At 41.2% G+C, this 18,248-nt stretch overlaps 1 protein-coding gene across 1 annotated transcript in view; it reads right to left on the bottom strand.

Annotated features, from left to right (window-relative positions):
* Window positions 1–18,248, bottom strand: part of ALDH1L2 (aldehyde dehydrogenase 1 family member L2) — a 269,678-nt gene that overhangs the window by 41,069 nt on the left and 210,361 nt on the right. Inside the window, exons 13-18 of the mRNA XM_078675046.1 lie at window positions 16,600–16,750; window positions 14,923–14,993; window positions 14,437–14,542; window positions 13,617–13,704; window positions 10,075–10,168; window positions 3,191–3,290 (exon numbers count right to left, since the gene is read on the bottom strand). Of these exons, the coding sequence (XP_078531172.1) occupies window positions 3,191–3,290; window positions 10,075–10,168; window positions 13,617–13,704; window positions 14,437–14,542; window positions 14,923–14,993; window positions 16,600–16,750 (610 nt within the window). The remainder of the gene's footprint in view (window positions 1–3,190; window positions 3,291–10,074; window positions 10,169–13,616; window positions 13,705–14,436; window positions 14,543–14,922; window positions 14,994–16,599; window positions 16,751–18,248) is intronic.

Below are 18,248 nucleotides of genomic sequence, written 5' to 3' on the forward strand. Positions count from 1 at the left end.
GCACACAAAGAGTTGCTGGATGGAGCATGTAAGCAAAGTGCTCAGCCATCAAGGCTTGAACTATCTATGGCAGGGCCCCCAGTCAAAATAATGCTGAGAGCACTTTAGCTGTTAAGGAGGCCTTTTGGTGCTCGAAATGCACCATTGCTAGCAGCAACATGAGCCCTCTGACTGCCAGTTATTTTGCGCATTTCAACCCTAGTCAAGCGCCATAGTAAGATTTGTTACAACCAGAAATGAAGTGCATGTTGTATATTAAATTTATATTAGGAACTCTTCCAACCAAACTGCATTGCAGATCTGTCCCAATATCGCACATGTACATTGGGGGGGGGGGGGGGAGGGGTAAAAATACAATACTATATGTTTTGCTCACAAACGTCTGGCCCAAGACGGAATTGGCTAAGCCCCTTGTTTAAGAATAAAAAAATAAGATCCCTTCATGAAGCTGTATTACTATGTTATAGGACAGACAATACTGCCATTGTTTGTACTTATCTTACTTATCTTGAGGAAAGAGCCAGAGTGGGTTTTTGCTCCGCGCTTGTATTGCACAATGACATTATTCTCTTGATTGACTGTTTTCAATCAGCAAAAAACACTGCCATTCCGTCGACACTAATATAAGATGAGGCGGTAGTTGTAAGCAAACACAGTCTAAAGCATTTACAAAGTGCCGCAGCATCTGATGGTTACACTGGTCTTATATTCTCGACTCTTCCTGATAAAACAGCACGAGTGTGATATTAAGTGAACACTGGGCTGTGATAAACATTTGTAAGTACAGACTCGTTTGGACTAAGGTTACACGGGGATACTACTAATGGTCATTCACCTTATTACTTGCCCCGAGTCCTTGAAATACCAAGAAGATGGGAGGCCACATAGGCTGTGAAGGGCCAGGGAAGGTGAATGCTCATAAACATCAATGGTGAAGGATATGCCACTTAAAGTAGAAGTAAACAATGGATACTGATGTTGTACTAATAAAAGACAAAGAAAGCACACTGTTGAATTTAGTCCAGAGGATCTGAGCAAAAAGTTGCTTCAATGCATTCAAGGTGGGGCTTAGTGTGCTGATCGTGTGTCAGAAGATAACCAAAATATATGATGTTCACAGCAGTACGAACAATAAAGAGGCAGATGATCACAAAGCTCTTGGTGTGGGCGTCATATGCTTTCCCTCAGAGAACATGGAGCCAATTAATACATAAATACAGAGTTTGTTGAATCCGGTATCCCTCACAGGACAATCATTATTGGCATTCATTCACTTATAGAAGTTACCCCCAAGAGGGTAAAGAGAATGCGACCGCTCATGTTGTTGCTAGATATGCAAGGCATGTGACAACAGAAAAGAATCAACAGAGTGGGCTGTGAGTATGCATGGGGTTCACTTAGAGTGAAATGTACAAGATATTGGAAACAGTGGCAATCAGGGAAAATGTTAGCTTATGACTCAATTTAGTCAGGCTTATGAGTTAGGGCAAAGAGTGTGCATCACCACAGACACTCCTCTGCACAACTAGTCAATAACTGTCGAAGGGTTAACAGCTTCTCTTGACTGGCAACTTCCTGGTGACCCTAACTTGTGGGAAATCGAGCTATTACTCCCTGGAGCATAGCAGGCATACAGAGAAAGGGGCAGACTGAAAAGATCCAGGGCACAAATGTTGTGCCAAGATGCCCTTCAGGAGGTCGGGTGGCTTCTTTAGCCCATGTATGAAAATCACATACTTATGGTAGGGAGTTTAAGATACACATGCCCTTTACTAAGACAGTTAATTATTACAAGCTTGGCTCTGGTGGCTATTACACCACCTGCCTCCAAGTGTAAATAGCAACGTGTAAAGACTTGCCATACATTTTACTGCACAGAGGGAATTGACAAGGCACGTTTAAACACGTGACAGAATATAGAAAGCTCATTGCCATAAGGGGGACACAGATGTGGGAATACCAATGCCAATTTCGCTACATTCATGATAGCACCTTGCTGGTCATCACAGGCATGGCAGAATCAGCCTTGTGATATACCCCTACGGATCAAGAGGTGACAGACAAAGGTTTCTCAGGGATAACATTTGACACCGATCGCAGTACTTTGTGGCTCCTTCAGTTCCCCTACGTGAGCCTCAGCCCTCTCTCAATATTCATTCAGATTGGCCACCATTGGTGGCTTACCCCATCCTGTCTCAGGTTTGCGCACGTGAGGGCCTAGTAACCATGCAGTGGTGCGAGAAATCAGACTTAAACGTCAAAACAGAAGAAGGTCTGAGGGCGTTGATCAACAATCTTTTTGTCAATGTTTATTTCACATCACCTGATATTAAATTACAGCAGTGTGAACACAGTCACAATGTGAACCCAAATAAAAAATACACAACTTTGAAGGGAGAGTGTACATGGAGACAATTTTGGAAAACCTAGTAGGGATCAACACAAATATGCATTTTATATTTGCTACTGTGTAAACACGGGTGTGCTATGAAGATTGTAGCTAACAGTTGACAAATACACTAAAGAGATTATTTTTCAATATGTATCTACGAGCTTTTCCCAAAGCCACTTGAATTTCGCTGCTGAGAAGTGAAAAACGCTATACCCCCAGAGTACTGCAATGCACCACGATTGCACTGGGGCCTGTTGCATATTACAGGTTAACATGGCTTTATGTGCATGTTGGTTGCAATGTCTGCTGTCCTCCACCTACTCTATAGGCAGATTTTGGTTGGGGCCACCAGGCTGCAAAGACCGACTGATATCCAATACTGCCTGGCCCAGTCTGGCCACACACACATCATCCAGACTAGTCTTGGCACAAGGTGCTTCCTACGCATATTATGAGTTGAATTAGAGTAGACGCCCAAGATTTTCCTTAGGAGCCCACTGGCTTCCAATTTCTGGGGTTGATAAATACCAAGGTTGCCTGGCCTCATCTTTCTACAACCCATAATTCCTGTCTCTATTTCACTCTTGCAGACTCTTTTTTAGCCATGCTTTCTCCCTTACTCACGGATTCCTAGCTTTCACTTACTCCTTCCCACTCCATCTTCGGTCTTTCCCTCCCTTGCACTACATCAAAGGGTGATGACAACAAATATGAACTGGTCTCCAAACAAGAGTGTTGGTGCCAACCAGCTGCAACCACTGGCACAAATTAAGCACCCTTCACAAGACTGATACATACCATTCTCACAGCTTTGTCAAGATCACAGTCATTGAAGATGATGAGCGGAGATTTCCCACCAAGCTCGAGAGACACTTTTTTCAAATTACTCACGGCACAGCTGTAGGGGAGAAGGGGAAATTAACATAAAACCATGATAGCTTAGACATTAAAATGAATCACACCTTTTTATTTTGCAAACAGAAAACTCCCTTTATGGGCACTCTGCTGCAAACGTTAAACTTAAAACTAACTTAATCTAAAAAAAGAGGTGATTAGAAGTCCTTACTTCTAATCCTCTCCTAAAGGGCCAGGATTGACGACTTAGGGGCGGGGAAACCAGGTTTGAGTCTGGTGTCGGGTCAACATCCTGTGATTCTGAGCAAATCACTTAATCTCCCCAGGTCTACAAAAAATGAATGTGTCCTTCTTTAATGTAACTGGTGCTCATGTAAAGAGCTCAAATACCTTCGGGGCGAGTTTGCACTATATAAAACTGCAAAACAAAAAAAAAAGAATTGCCACTATGCTAATATTGTTAGTTGTGATGTGGGACTTGCACAGCAATAAGAACAATAGTAGTAAATGATTAATTGTATTACCAGGAAAGAATCTTCACCTCATGATTATTCAATCCAATATCAGGACGTGTCGCTCTTCCCATTAGCATCTATTCTGCCCCGAAATGTCAGTCGACCAATCACTGTGTCTTACCATGACAGATAAATAGGAGAGACACAGGGAATTAACACAAGTTCAAAGTAAATACTCTTTATGAAATCTGATTATTAAACTCTTCTACAAAATGGAATTTCCTGAAACATCAGATTTTGTGATGCGGCTATTTGGGCAGTAATCATCCAATAAGAGCAACACACTACTGCTTCAGCTTTAAAAACCATTTAGGATTTTTCTAATTGACATGCTTGCCCCAAGACTGTACCTTCCTACAGGCATGGAACATGACTGAATCATATATGTATTTAACAACAAGGGGTGGTGATGGACAGAGTTTCTGAATTAAGCAGAATACTCTCACCCAGTCAAGAGATCAGGGCTAGATCCAACACCGTTTTTTAGCTCACTGCACCATCCCAGTTCAGAACCTGGCTATATGCAAATTAGTCCGTTCCTGTCCCAGTGCATGATGGGAACAGGGCAAACCAAACTACCAAGCCAATTCTTACACTGGGAAGGAAACAAGCTTCCGGGGACCGGTTTCTGGCATTTCAGCCGTCGTCGGCCCGGCTTGCTTGAATCCTGATGGTGCAATGAGCAAGGGACTCACATCTGAGTATACCCTTCCACGCTTAGGGTGGACAAAATATTTAACAACAAGGGGTGGTGATGGACAGAGTTTCTGAATTAAGCAGAATACTCTCACCCAGTCAAGAGATCAGGGCTAGATCCAACACCGTTTTTTAGCTCACTGCACCATCCCAGTTCAGAACCTGGCTATATGCAAATTAGTCTGTTCCTGTCCCAGTGCATGATGGGAACAGGGCAAACCAAACTACCAAGCCAATTCTTACACTCTGTTCATCACCACCCCCTTTTCTGAATCGTTTTTGGCCACTATAGGTGTGGCAGGGTATACTCAGACATGAGTCCCTTGCTCACTGCTCCATCAGGATTCAAGCAAGCCGGGCCGACGACGGCTGAAATGCCAGAAACCGGTCCCCGGAAGCTTGTCTCCTTTCTGGTGAAGAATTGGCTTGGTAGTTTGGTCTGCCCTGTTCCCATGATGCACTGGGCCAGGGACAGACTAATTTGCATATAGCCAGGTTCTGAGCTGGGATGGGGCAGTGAGCTAAATAACGGTGATGGATCAAGCCCTGATCTTTGGACTGGGTAAGAGTGGTCTGCTTAATTCAGACACTCTGTTCATCACCACCCCCTTTTCTGAATCGTGAATCATATATGCAGATATATATTTATTATTCGGTCATGATCCATGTCTGTAGGAAGGTACAGTCATGGGGCAAGCATGTCAATTAAAACAATCCTAAAGGTTTTTAAATTTGATGCAGTAGTATGTTGCTCTTATTGGATGATATATAAATGCCACATGATTGTATCTTCCTACCGGTATGCCAAAGGGAAAGACCAGAATAACGTTTATGAAAATGTATGTTTCATGATTGTATCTCCCTATATGGAAAGGTCAAATCTGTATGTATTTATAGACATGACTAGAATTGCATCTTCATCTATATTCAGAGATGTCCCAGGACGTTACCAATGGGCATACCTACGACCAAGTCAACAGACACCCTCAAGTGACAACATCTGCTTGTGTACCCTAACAAAGAAACTACCTAGAGAAATGTCTCAGAACTGCATTTACCTGCATGCATTCACCATCTACCACGCAATCACTGTATGTATCAATACCAGACAAATCACCCAGTTCAAACTCCAATAAGCACATGTCTAACCGCTTCTACTTTCAGTTGATCGGAACCTCCATTATCTTGTCAAATTCTTTAGCTAACACCACTGGCGTCCTCACCCACAGGCATGAGAAGCCCTTGTCCACCAAATCGTATTTTCAGAAATAAATAAGACAGCCACACTTTTCAAATATTTCTTCAAGAACACATCATTGGTAAGTGTACACTGCAAGAGTTTGTCGTAGGCCGCGCTACATGCTCAACCTACTTTTTCTTCCTGTGATTTGTTTAGTTGTTTGGGTGATGGGCGTGCCTGATCAAAGTAAATATGAGCTTCCAAGTTCCTGGGTAGCTTCATACTACGTACTGCAGTGGCTAAACATACTTCACAGTTACAGCTTTTAATCATCCAACTATTAATGGTCACCTATCGCAATTCTTTTCACAGTTCTCCAGTGCGCACTATCCTAGAATGTCAAATGCCTGACTGAGACAACAGAGGGGATGTGTTAAAGGCTTTGAAACAACATGCCTCATTCTTGAACAGACACACTTGATTGTGCCCTACTGCTCTCTCTTGGACCACTGTGGTTTTCCCTGGTAAAACCCAAATGTCTTTCATTTGGGTTTCACTAGAGGTTCCATAGTGTAGCTATTCTTTTACATAGGAACTCACTCCTTCCTACCTAGATGATTTTGCAGGACACCCACTGGAGATACATAGTGGTTAAAGGGTCTCTTGAGGATACACCTTCACCTGCCTCAACGTCTACGCTCTCCACCCTGTATTGACTGGCTTTCTCTCTTCTTTGAGTGGCAACGGCTCGTCTTGCATTCAATCCTTGGTGTGCACAGCCTTTGCCTCTCCCCTCTGTGACACTATTTGTCTGCCTATCTTTATCAGCCCTTCTGTCTGTTTTTTTCCTAACCCTTTGTGAAAGTTGAGATTTTGTCACAAACTTTCCCATGCCTCTGTGTCCCGCTACCACTCTTCTGTGTACAGCACTTGTTAGAGTCTCCCCTTCTGTTTGGAAAGATGTGAATCTTAATTTATTGACCAATTTCGACATGAAACAAAAATGCTCCAGAGACCAGTCAATTATACTTGTCTAACATTTGAAATGTAATTGACAGAATATTCAAATCACTGAATCACAAATATATACAAAAGTGTCCAAGCCCACCTGGCACCTTTTTCAAACACAAAGGGCCTGATTCACAAACTGCACTTTCAAGTAAGTTTACTACTTTTCGATATTCACAAATTGCATTTTTGTAGTGAGTTACACATCTGTATTAAGTCCAGCATTAGACATGGCCAACCACATGTACTGCAACACCCTCCCAACGAAAATAATAGATGTAGACTTAAAATAAAACCCTATGGAAAATAATGTTAATAAATGTAATTATTTAAAATAGCTAAAAACATGAATAAATATACATTGTTACAAAATATCTTAAGATTGAGCATATTAATTATTTAGTTATAAAATATGCAAAACCTACTTTCAATTAAAAAAAATAATGTAACCATAACATTTATTCTTACATTATTTTCTAATGTCAGGGGGACTGACTCGCTATATACAGACAGTAGACAAACAATAGAGGGGGTGGTGATCCAGTTTGTTTCTCGTGTTGCAATAGATAATCTTTTACCTTGTTTCTTGAATCAAGCTTGAGGCTGGAGTGACAGATGGTAAAACATTCCAATAGAATGGGCCGAACAGTTAAATACAAATAGTACATATTTATTATTTTAATTATAAAATATTTAATAGCTTAGTTTGAATTAAAAAAAATGATGTCACAATAAATGAGAACGTTACATTACTTTCTAAATACAAAATCGATTACTTAGGGCCTAATTACGAGGTCAGTGGGTCAGCCGCCGACCGCTCGTCAGAGGCTTACTGACTGGCATGGTAGGCTTACATTCTGACCGCCGAATTATAATTTGGCGGTCAGAGTGTAAACCAGCCATAAAAACCGCCAGGATTCTGATGGGCTCAAGTAGCCCGTTGGACAGTCAGAAACCCCACCTAAGCCCTAAAGAACGGCATTTTCGCAGTCGAGATTATGAAGTTGGTTTTCGACAGCCTTCCCCTGTCCGCCTTTACGACATGAAAAGGCTGTCAGAGAGTGACTTTGGGGGCCCATAGCAGGGCCCAGTTCTCCCCTGGCCCTCTGGTTGAGGCCTCACGGTGCCTGGCACATGGTGCAGGAATGTGAAAAAAACTTCCATTTTACAATGAGAGCTTGTGCTGCGGCCGGTTTCTGACCGCCGCACAAGCTCCCACTGTAAAACGGAAGTTTGCGAGCGCACCATGTGCGGTCGCATCCTAATTCGGTATGCTGAACCGCCGACCTATGGCCCTCTTGTGTCCGCCCGACATCGTAATGAGGTCCTAAATGTTTGGTAATTAAACTATTTTAATTTAGAAAATAGTATAACAATGCTATTCCATATTTTCTAAATTCAAAATAGGTTATTAAATATTCTATAGTTAAATTATAAATATGTACTATATGAACTACATTTATAAATTATAAATATTTGCCATTTCATATATATATATATATGTTTTATATTTATATCACTGAAAGGTGCTGATTAATTGCATAAATATATGGGCATGGTGGACTAACTACTCAATCCAAAGGGAAAAAATAAAAAGACAAAAAAGTGGATTTGGGGAGGTTCACACCCCATAAAAATAATATATATATTTTTAAGGGGGCGGGGGGGTTCTAAATTACATATTATAGATTCAAATTTATTTTTTAAAAGTAGGTCTTTGGTGCTCCTAAATTAGTTACTCCTGATGCAGTGGCTGCAATAACGTGGCTCCCAATGTTGCTGTATTCGATGTAATGACATACTACCCCACTTGACACCTTCCCCCGGATATTGCAGGCATAGGAGGAAAATGTGGGTTGCTCTTGTGTTTCCCAGGGAAATAGCCACATATTCCCACTCTCACCTTACACAACTTGCACATCTGCATACATTTCTATTGTCCTTGCAACAGATTATGGTGAACAAGCAGGGAATTTTCTTTGACATAGCTCAGATGCAAGTCGGATGATGGCACCTTCTTTCACGTGGTTTAGAAGTTCCCTCTCATTCAAACATTTTGGGGGTAGGATTTTTTAATCCCTTTCGAAAGTCTGTGGATAAATGATTAATCCCACCCTTAAACCTGCACTTCTGCATATACCCAAGGCCTGAGGACTCAGATATATAATGCTCAACACTGGAGAGCCAGCGATACGCCCATGTTCAACGGCGGACGTGTGGCATAAGCAGATGCATGTTCCTTTAAGGATCTCTTTTCAAGGCCCGCTTGTGCTGCTGGAAGAAGCAGAAGATAGCCATATAGCAAATAAACATTTTAGTCAACCCAGGTCCTATGAGAATTCCTCTTTGTGGAACTAGATTGCTCATGTTTACATGCTTTGCCCGCCCATACATTCTCTACTACAGCACAGTTAATTCCTCCAGTATGTTAAAAAATAGTAGTCTAAACCCTTGTAATGTGCTGTTTTGGTGAAACTAAAAGTTATCACCTCATTTGGATGGGTTTGTATAGTTTTGAAATGCTCATATATCAATTTATAAAAGAGAACACTTTTTGGGGATTTAGATCCTGAAGGGGCGGTGTGGAGTTTCATACATATAATTCAGAAACATTTGCTGTTTTGTGTTTGAGTCATATGAATAAGTGAGCAGTGATTATCTAAAGCAACATCAAAGCATAACATTAGGAATTATACCTCCTACAATTAAAACAATATATATTTTTGAAATGTTTCAGCTTGGCTAAATCATTTAGTTTAGGGCTGCCACAGAACTTTTTGAAGCTGTGTAACAGGAGTGAAAAGTACCACTTGCCTTCTTTCAAACAGGAGGTATAAACCAGATGACCAAAACACTCTGATAATTTTTTTTAGAATATACATTTTCGCAGTATCTTTATCTGCGAATCATCAGGCCCTGCCATCAACACAAAACTTGGAGGACACCTACCCAACCTACATGCATCATTAGCTTAATATCTAATATATAATGTAACAATTAAGCAATAGGGCAAACCAAAATATCCCAAGAACAAAATACACTAAAAATATCTATAATGAAAACACTGCCATTCTCCCAGCATCAAAACTCTGAACTGTTTTTTGTTATTTACACTGCCTCCTTGTATGGTAGTTTCCCTATGTCAGTCTCTAGGGAATAGACCACTTTTAACCCCTGTGGCTTCTGTACCCGCACCATTTCTCTTCTCTTCGTCTCCCTCCTTGTTCAACGTCCCTTTTTCTACTTTAAGAAATATGTTTTGGCTGCTACAGTCTGCCCCCAAACTTACACAATTTAATATTTTTTATTATTTACTGCGACTTCTGTATGTTGTATATTTTAGACATTACACCTTTTGATATATTGTCTGATTAACATTAATGAACATGAAGAACATTACACACTAACAACATATTTGTAGGCATCACCTTTTCATGATCTGTTTTCCAATGGGGGTCGAACCGGTGAAGCCCAGCTTACGGATGTCCGGGTGCTCTGAGAGCCGCTGTCCCACCAGGCCACCTTTATTGTCAGAGGTGAAAAACAGTCAGTATCAAGCATTTACATTTTCACCAGCATCAACAACTCCTCATTAAAATAAGTGCTCAGATTCTACTTTTCATGATCACACACTGTCCGCGTGCACGTCCATACCACCAGATAGAGTTCAAACGACGGCCTGTAGCTCCACTTTCAATGTTCTCTTTATGCAAACTTCTTAAATTTCAGCAGAGCATAATTAACACATTTGTTTCATTATATAAAATTAGCAACAAGATTTGTAGGATGTGCGTTGGGTGCAGCAAATCACACTCTTTTAATGTCTTTTAATGTCATCTTATGTTATTGGTCAGAGTTTAATTTGTTATAAACAAATGTGCTGTGGCCCAAGTTATGCTCAGAAGACCTCGGTTGGGGTGCTACTGGATGTCTGGGTTGCCAAATACCTCAGCTGTCTAGTCTTGGTTCCACCTGATGTCTCTTATTCTCCAGCGTACGCTAGCTGTCCCTTAACCCCTTCCACGCTCATGACGAGCTGGGCTCGTCATGAGGTAGCCTCCTGCTACGCTGATGACGAGCCCAGCTCGTCATGTAACATGTGTTTTTGTTGTTTCCAGCACACAGCGGGAAAATGCATAGCATCGATGTGGTTAAACTTACTCTAGCGGGTTATTTTGTTCATCCCTGCTTTTTCACTTTGTCACTGTTTTTCGGTGTTTCTCTTCCTCCTCATCCCTTGTGTGTTTTTCTTTCTGTCTTGGTCACTCTAGGCCAAAGTATTATGAAGAAAAATAAGTGCATGCACCCAAAAATGAGTGCTGTTGGGCCCAGCCTTTAACCACCGGTTCAAATTAAGCAGTGTCACTGGGATGTCTGAATGATATGTATTAGGACCATTGACCTCCTGGGATGTAGTAAGTAGTAAATAATTACAAATTAGTAGATTCTATTATTTAGCTTAAAGGCTTAGATCATCTTAAACTGCATGGTGGACGAAGAAAGTAAGACAACCTCAACTGCTAAACTGCTAAATGCCAGGTTCCAAATTCGTTATCCAAAAACTGATAGTTTGTATAAAAGGCCCCCAATTCTCCACTGCAGCAACATCACTTTAAATGCTAATAGCCAAAGCCCCAGCAAAATAAGGTTCCTGGCCTATAGTACAATGGTATAGTGTTGTGATCCTTGTCCCATAGGAAGTGTTGTTTGAAGTGTTGGTGGGAGAGGTGCACAACGGTATTTAAAGTGTACATTAGACCAATAACATTGCTGATAAGATGATAGAATGTAAAGAATCTTTTAGTAGCAGGGAATTAGGACTACTTAAGAGCATTTTCAGAAGACTATGACATTTCTAAAACACATCAGCTAGAACTTGATAGAAATAAGAGTACGTCACAGATATGTTAAGCTATTACCACCAAGAAATGGTTAAGCAAAATGGCACCAATTGGTTAAATCGTGATAGAATGTAAAGATAATATTACTTATAGTTTTGAATGTTCAATGCCAAGCAGTCTTTACGAATATTACTTGCAGATGGTGCAATCTAGACCACACTGGACTGTTTACATTAGAGAACACTTGATAATACCAGAACACCCCTTTATAGAAAACATTTAGGAATCTCCGTATGGCACCGCAAAAGCTGTATCCTTGTCCGTTTACATGTTGCCAAAGCACAGCACGCTGAGATGCCTCTTTCCATACTGGCCCAATAAAACATGCATTACCAAAAATGCCCGAGGGTGAGCACCCTCTCAGAAACATACTTGCCATGGGTTTGAAACTTTATTAAACCCTCACAGCCTTTCATCTTTCTCAGGTAAATAAATAAAATAACACCTATTTACGCTCTGGGGACAATTCTGTGCGTGGTGTGCGTATGTCTCTCCCTGACTGCTCTTGGCGGGAGGCCTGGGGCACACATTTACAATTTCACATAAGCAGAAAGAAGCAAACGCTTATGGCAATATCAAGACAAGTTTTAATGAACATCTGAATGGTTTTGAAAAGTTGTCACGGTCTTCGGTTAACTTCCTTTCAAAGTACAGTGGACAAAAAGATTTTCATGCCAAAAACCCTCTTTCAATTATTTGTTCTTTTTAGGGCAGTAGTGTTTTATTTCATGCTGTTCCCTGATGTACGCAAATCGCTTGCAATATGAAATGTAAATTATAATGTGGACGATTATTTACTTTGTGGTAGACTGTTTCCTAGGAGACAGATGAGGAAATGCCAAAGGTGGCCATCTTGTTACTTCCAAGAAAGAACAGTGACGGTAAACCATCAAAGTTAAAAATAAGTGAGTTATTGGAGTGGCAAGAGCTTAGTTGATTTTTCATTATAAAGTGTACTCACTTATCCCTTGGAATGTTTAACTGGCAGCGCATTCAGAATGAGTTCATAGTGGACTTGTGTATTTGCCAGTGTTATGTTTGTTTCTGTTAGCCCTTTGATGCTACCACTCCTCAATTGTATGTGCACAGTATATCCATCTAATTTGCATAAATGATTTGACAACAGCCTGCCCCCAAGTATGCTAAAGCTAGCGTAATACTTTTGCCTGTACTAGGGCATTATTGTGAAAAGTATTTGCTAGCGATCTCGTTTTGATGTGCCTTAAATCACTTAATTTGTTGCCTCCATTTTGGGAGGGAACGGGCTAGTCAGGAGACCGAAAGATGTCAACACTGTGTCTAAGAGAGTGGGGAGAATCAGGCCTCTTAAAAAAGCCTGCAGGATGAAGAAAACACATGAGCAGCATTATTTTGAATCAGTGCGAAAAGCCTCATGAGATAATTCAGCATTATAAGTAGTAATCTTAGACTTAACTATCGGTATTAGATTTGAGGGGGAGGCGTGGAGAGAATGCATGCAGTTCTTCAACTGACCATAAAAGGAGCTCCACCTATCTCTGCTTTTGCCTGGAGCAAAGGCCGGAAGCAACTTAAACCCCAGATGTTTTTCACCAGACACTGACAAGGGCATTGACACATGGAGTCAATGTCAATGGGTTCCTGCCTGTCATGCTCCATCAAATACAGAGGACATTGCAAAAAAGGCTCAGCAATGGGTCCCGCCCTTTCAAAGCAGAGGGCAGACTGAGGTGACACTCTGAACAATTGATACTTTGGTCTTAAATCTTCATAACTTGTGAACGCCTTTGCAGTTATTTATTATCAACTTTGGAGTATGATATTAGCAATACCTTGGTTTTCATAAAGTGCTTTCTTCTGCAGTTTTGGATACTTCTATTTATTTCTTTATTGTTGCTGCAACCAAACAGACAACCATAACTTCAAGGCATCATTCCCCACGGAGATGAACCACCTCATGCTTCTGCAGTGGTGACTTGTACCTCTATTATGCTTGTCTCACTGAACTATATTCTTTTATTATCACAGCAGGGAGAGACATATTTATGTTTTCCAAACTAACAAACCTGAGGACCTATGGAGAAACCTACCTGAACCGGGTAAAATATTAATGACCCCCTTGGGAATGCCAGCTTGTACTGTAAGTTCTGCAAACTTCAAGGCTGTCAGTGGAGTAACCTGAGTGTAAATACAGCAAAAAGGAAAAACTGTTACTGTGATACACAACTGCGCAGATCGAGTATGACTTAAATACAGTCAATCACATTTCTGTAGCTTTCACACAATGAATACAATGCCACATGCCGCTCAATCCATCTTTTCTGCACTTAGATGGGTGGACGCTGAACACAATTATGAAGGCTTTTGGTACAATATGAATAACTTACTGGGAAATCTGTAGCACAATTAAGGCAATTTTCACAAAGCATCTACAACTAGACATATGACAAATCTGCATCTATTTGTGTATTTTAATCTAAATATTATTTCAGTACAATGTCCTGCACAATATTAAAGTAAAGAATTACAATGAAAGATAAGACAAAACTATTATGACAACATGACTATTTGCAGTTGTGACAGGGAGTTAAAGTTGGAAACAACATTCATTCTTTCAGAGATGAGATTTCAGCTGAAGAAAAGGGATTATAAATTCGTGGCAGAGGTGACAGAGATTGAAGATCATTCAGCCACTGTGAGCCTCACTCTCCCAAATCTCTGTAAATTTACTTTCCCGGTAACACATCGCTCACTATTCATTTTTGCAAAATGAGGCGGATACTACATACATCTCTATGGATTTGCCAGAAACATCAGCTTCCTCCAGAGCCAGGAGGCTGTATCCACAAATGTCCCCTCTATAGCCAATAAAATTCACTTAAATGCAGGAAGAAAACATGCTACAGTTACCTGTGCTGGCTTTAAAACTAGCGTGTTACCAGCAGCCAGGCACGCTGCACTTTTCCACGCCAGCATCATCAGTGGGTAATTCCACGGAATGACAATTGCACAAACACTAAAATGGAGAAAGAAGATAACATATTTTACAATCAATATTAAACTGAGTTACTTGCCGCAGTCACAGACGGTAAGTAAAGGTCTACTAACAGGCCATGCTGGGGTTTGATGAAGGTCACTAGAAAGAGGAGAGGAGACGTCCAACGTCATTACGTCCAAACCAGACATGATCACACTGGACTTAAACTTTCAAAAATATTATTTTCAGGTAACATCCATGGTTCCTATAAGCTACAGCTGCAGCCCCAGCCTTATCAAAATCAGGGTGAAAAATGTATTGATTAATTAATACGAAATACATCCTTTAAAGAGCATGTCTGGGGTGTGCTAGCATACATTTTGTAACCACAAACATTAAGGTAATACGCAGAATCTTACCCTATTGGCTCTTTCTTGGTAAATGTGAGGTTACGATTGGGACGGGCCTGGTTAATTGGGATTGTAGAACCCTAAAAGAATAGACAATTACTAAAACAAAGCACAAAGAGAATAATGTGAAATGGACATTATTGATTAAATCATTATAAGAAAAGCTACGTTTTAAGTTTCTAAATACAAATACAAATGCTTAAGACTGGAGTACACTCTTTTCCCAGGAACTGAAAACCAAACCGCAATATACCCACCTCATAATCAGACTCCAGGCGCTGATACTTGTGAGGTTTTTGGTACATTTAATCTTATACACATAGAGGTCCATCAGGAACACATTCAGTCTAAGAACCTACTCAATCTGATTGGAATTAATGTAATTTAGGTCTCTGTCGCTGATATCACAGAGGTATTTACCTTCAGTTTCTTTCACTGACATTGATGGAAATAAAATGTGGTGGTCAAAATTAAATACCACCAGCATCAAATGAATAGACGTTGGTAAGTTTACCAGAAATGACTCATGTATTGAGAGAAGGGCATGGAAGCTCACCATCTAAGTACGCAGTACTAGAATTAAGGTATGTTCAGTAACAGTTTTATCTCATTTTGATGAATTCTCAAAATGACGACACCAGACAGCTGCTGTGGGAACTGAAATGAAGAAAAGTGTGTCCATAAAAATCAGCTAGAACAGTTGATGGCGCAAGCTCCCAATGTCTCTAATGACACTCCCTCACCCAAGAGGACTTTGCCTGTGTCTTTGAGACAGGGCAGATAGGGCCTCCAATCCACCCACAACACTGGGCTCTACTCTCTTCAGATGTGTCTTAAAGACCCTGGCTGCCTCCTCTTGCGTTAAATGAGCTTGGATGAGAAAAGTGATCTCAACTCCCTCCTTGCAGGGTGGATGTTCCATGGGCAGTGTTGATGCAACCTGTTGCTAATGGAGAAAGGGTAGAGGTCACCTCTTCCCTGAGAATACCCTATGAAGCCAGAACCACGCAACCTCTGCAGGTTGTAGGAGGCCGGGGGATGGGGATATTTTTCCGCTGATAAATTCAATTTCCCTTCTAGGAAATGGAGGAGTCCTTTCCCGCAAGAATGGACTGGACAACCGCACAGCAGGACCTACAACATCTGGCTCGTTGGTGGGTTTAATCCTCATCCTGCATTCTGCTGAGAACCACATGCCTAGAGTGGAAGGCATGCGCCTCACGTCTTATCCTCCATTGCTCACAGTACATGTATTCTCTCTGTCTGACGGAGAGTGGTTCTTCAAAACATCTTGTTTTGATCTCTACATGCGATAAATATAACTACAACTTGCTCAGAACATGACAGAGCAGAAGCTCCTCCTTATTTAAATAAAAAGAAAACAATCTACTGCTCACATAAATAACTTTAACTATATACCATAAAGCCCCGTTACTAAACATTTTTCAGAGGGTATTTAGTAAATATCAACAAAACAGTGTACTGTATAAGCATAGTGCTTATGACGAAATACACAATTTAGTAATTTCCATCGGACGTTAAAGATGCCTGACAAAAAGGTCAAGCGTGTTAAGTGGTATGGCCAGCTGGTCCACGCGCAATAAAATGAGGTCCACTGTAACGCCTGTTAATTTCAGTGCTGCCAACCAGCATGCCCATCAGCACTAAGCCGTGCATTCACCTTACCTGAATTTTGTCACACCAGCCAGCAAAGTATCTGAAGGTCTGCACAGACATTCCCACATGCGTCTTCAATGCCAGGGTGTACACTGCTCCAGAGTCGATGGCTTCAATTGTGGCCAGCTCCTCTTGGTGCTCTTCCATGAGGTCTGCAAGCCTTCACAGACAACAGGAGCATGCAGAAGAAAAAAAGAGCAGGTATTTACTTCCAAGTGTGACATATTGATCTCGGCAGCCTAAAAACTCACTGGTGGAAAGCTTGAATATGAATCACTGGTGAATACTCTGGGCGCATCCCATCACTTTTTGTTCGCTTGTGTTCACTAGTCAGATTGCGAGTAATCCCACCAAATTCAGTCAAGTCTATCCAAAAGCAACAATCCAGCATGAGCAGCTACATAATGCACCCTTTGAGCAGCAACGAAGGCAATTCCAGAAGCATACCATCTTTTCTGGCCTCTTTGGCGAGCTGCTTATTGAGTTGATAAGCTGCAGAACAATTACCAGAGGTTTTGATTTATTTAGGAATTTCCATCTATCATATATTTACTATCAAAGTGGCTTACCCTAAGTGGGAACAGTATGTCCAGATGTGGTGCTCCTGTCGTTATGACCAAGGGACTCAAGTCTTACCTCACTAACGAGGATGACAACGTTCAAACATGTAATTGGGTGCTCCTGTTTCTTGGCCTTGACTTGGTTGTTGAGGGGCTTCTACAACTGTTTCAATAGAACTTGGACCCTTTGGACTAGTCCAAAGGAAAATAACATAAATAACAAGAAAATAACTATTGAACCAGAACAAGGGTTTCTTAATTTATCTCAAACGCAATATACCTTTTGGTGATACGGTCTCTGGTGGATAATTTACCTAACTGCAGATTCATCACTTTTTGACTATACGAGGTAGCAATACCGATTTTCCAAGCAATTGCTCCAGCGCCCCGGCAGGTGGGGCCATCGGACTCTGAGGCGGCCTCACGCTACCTCCAAAAGTGACTGAGTGGGGCTACATATGGTGCTGGGCCTGCACGCTGACATCAGTTATCTTTAACTTTTTTTTTTGCACCTTCAAGCGTGGGTCAACCTACAAATTGGAGGTGACAATGTATCACATCTACATTGGGACCTTTTTTAACAGTTACAAGTGCCCACTCCACAGACTGGGAAGGAGTGTGGGAGTGGAGGTATCTGCTTGGTAAGTAACTTGTTCTTGTGATGGATACTTCTAACTACAGATCCCTCTTCTTTCGGCTAAACATCCTAGCAATACCTCTCAAAAGGTGTGGGGTCTTTGGAGTGTACTCACTGTGGAGTGGACCTATACTACGATGTCCTACTGAGCCGCGTGGACAAAATGCCCTATTTTGTGGACTTGGCTGTGGTTGGTGAACCTCTGCATGGACATAGATTTTGCCGACTAGCGGATGACCAAAAGTGAAACATATCTTGCAAATGACGGTGAAACAGCCTTGGTCTTTGTAGAACAAGGAGCCTTTGAAGGATCCTTCTTGACAAGGGCATAGCATGTTTTTATACCCAGGACAATCCACTTGGACAGGGTTCACTTCTTAACCACTATCTCGTGGGATCATATTGACTTTCTCAAACTTCCCTTCTTACTAAATGCTACATTACTTTGATTTTTCATCAAT

Source organism: Lissotriton helveticus, chromosome 1_1 (assembly GCF_964261635.1).
Source record: "Lissotriton helveticus chromosome 1_1, aLisHel1.1, whole genome shotgun sequence".
NCBI lineage: Eukaryota > Metazoa > Chordata > Amphibia > Caudata > Salamandridae > Lissotriton > Lissotriton helveticus.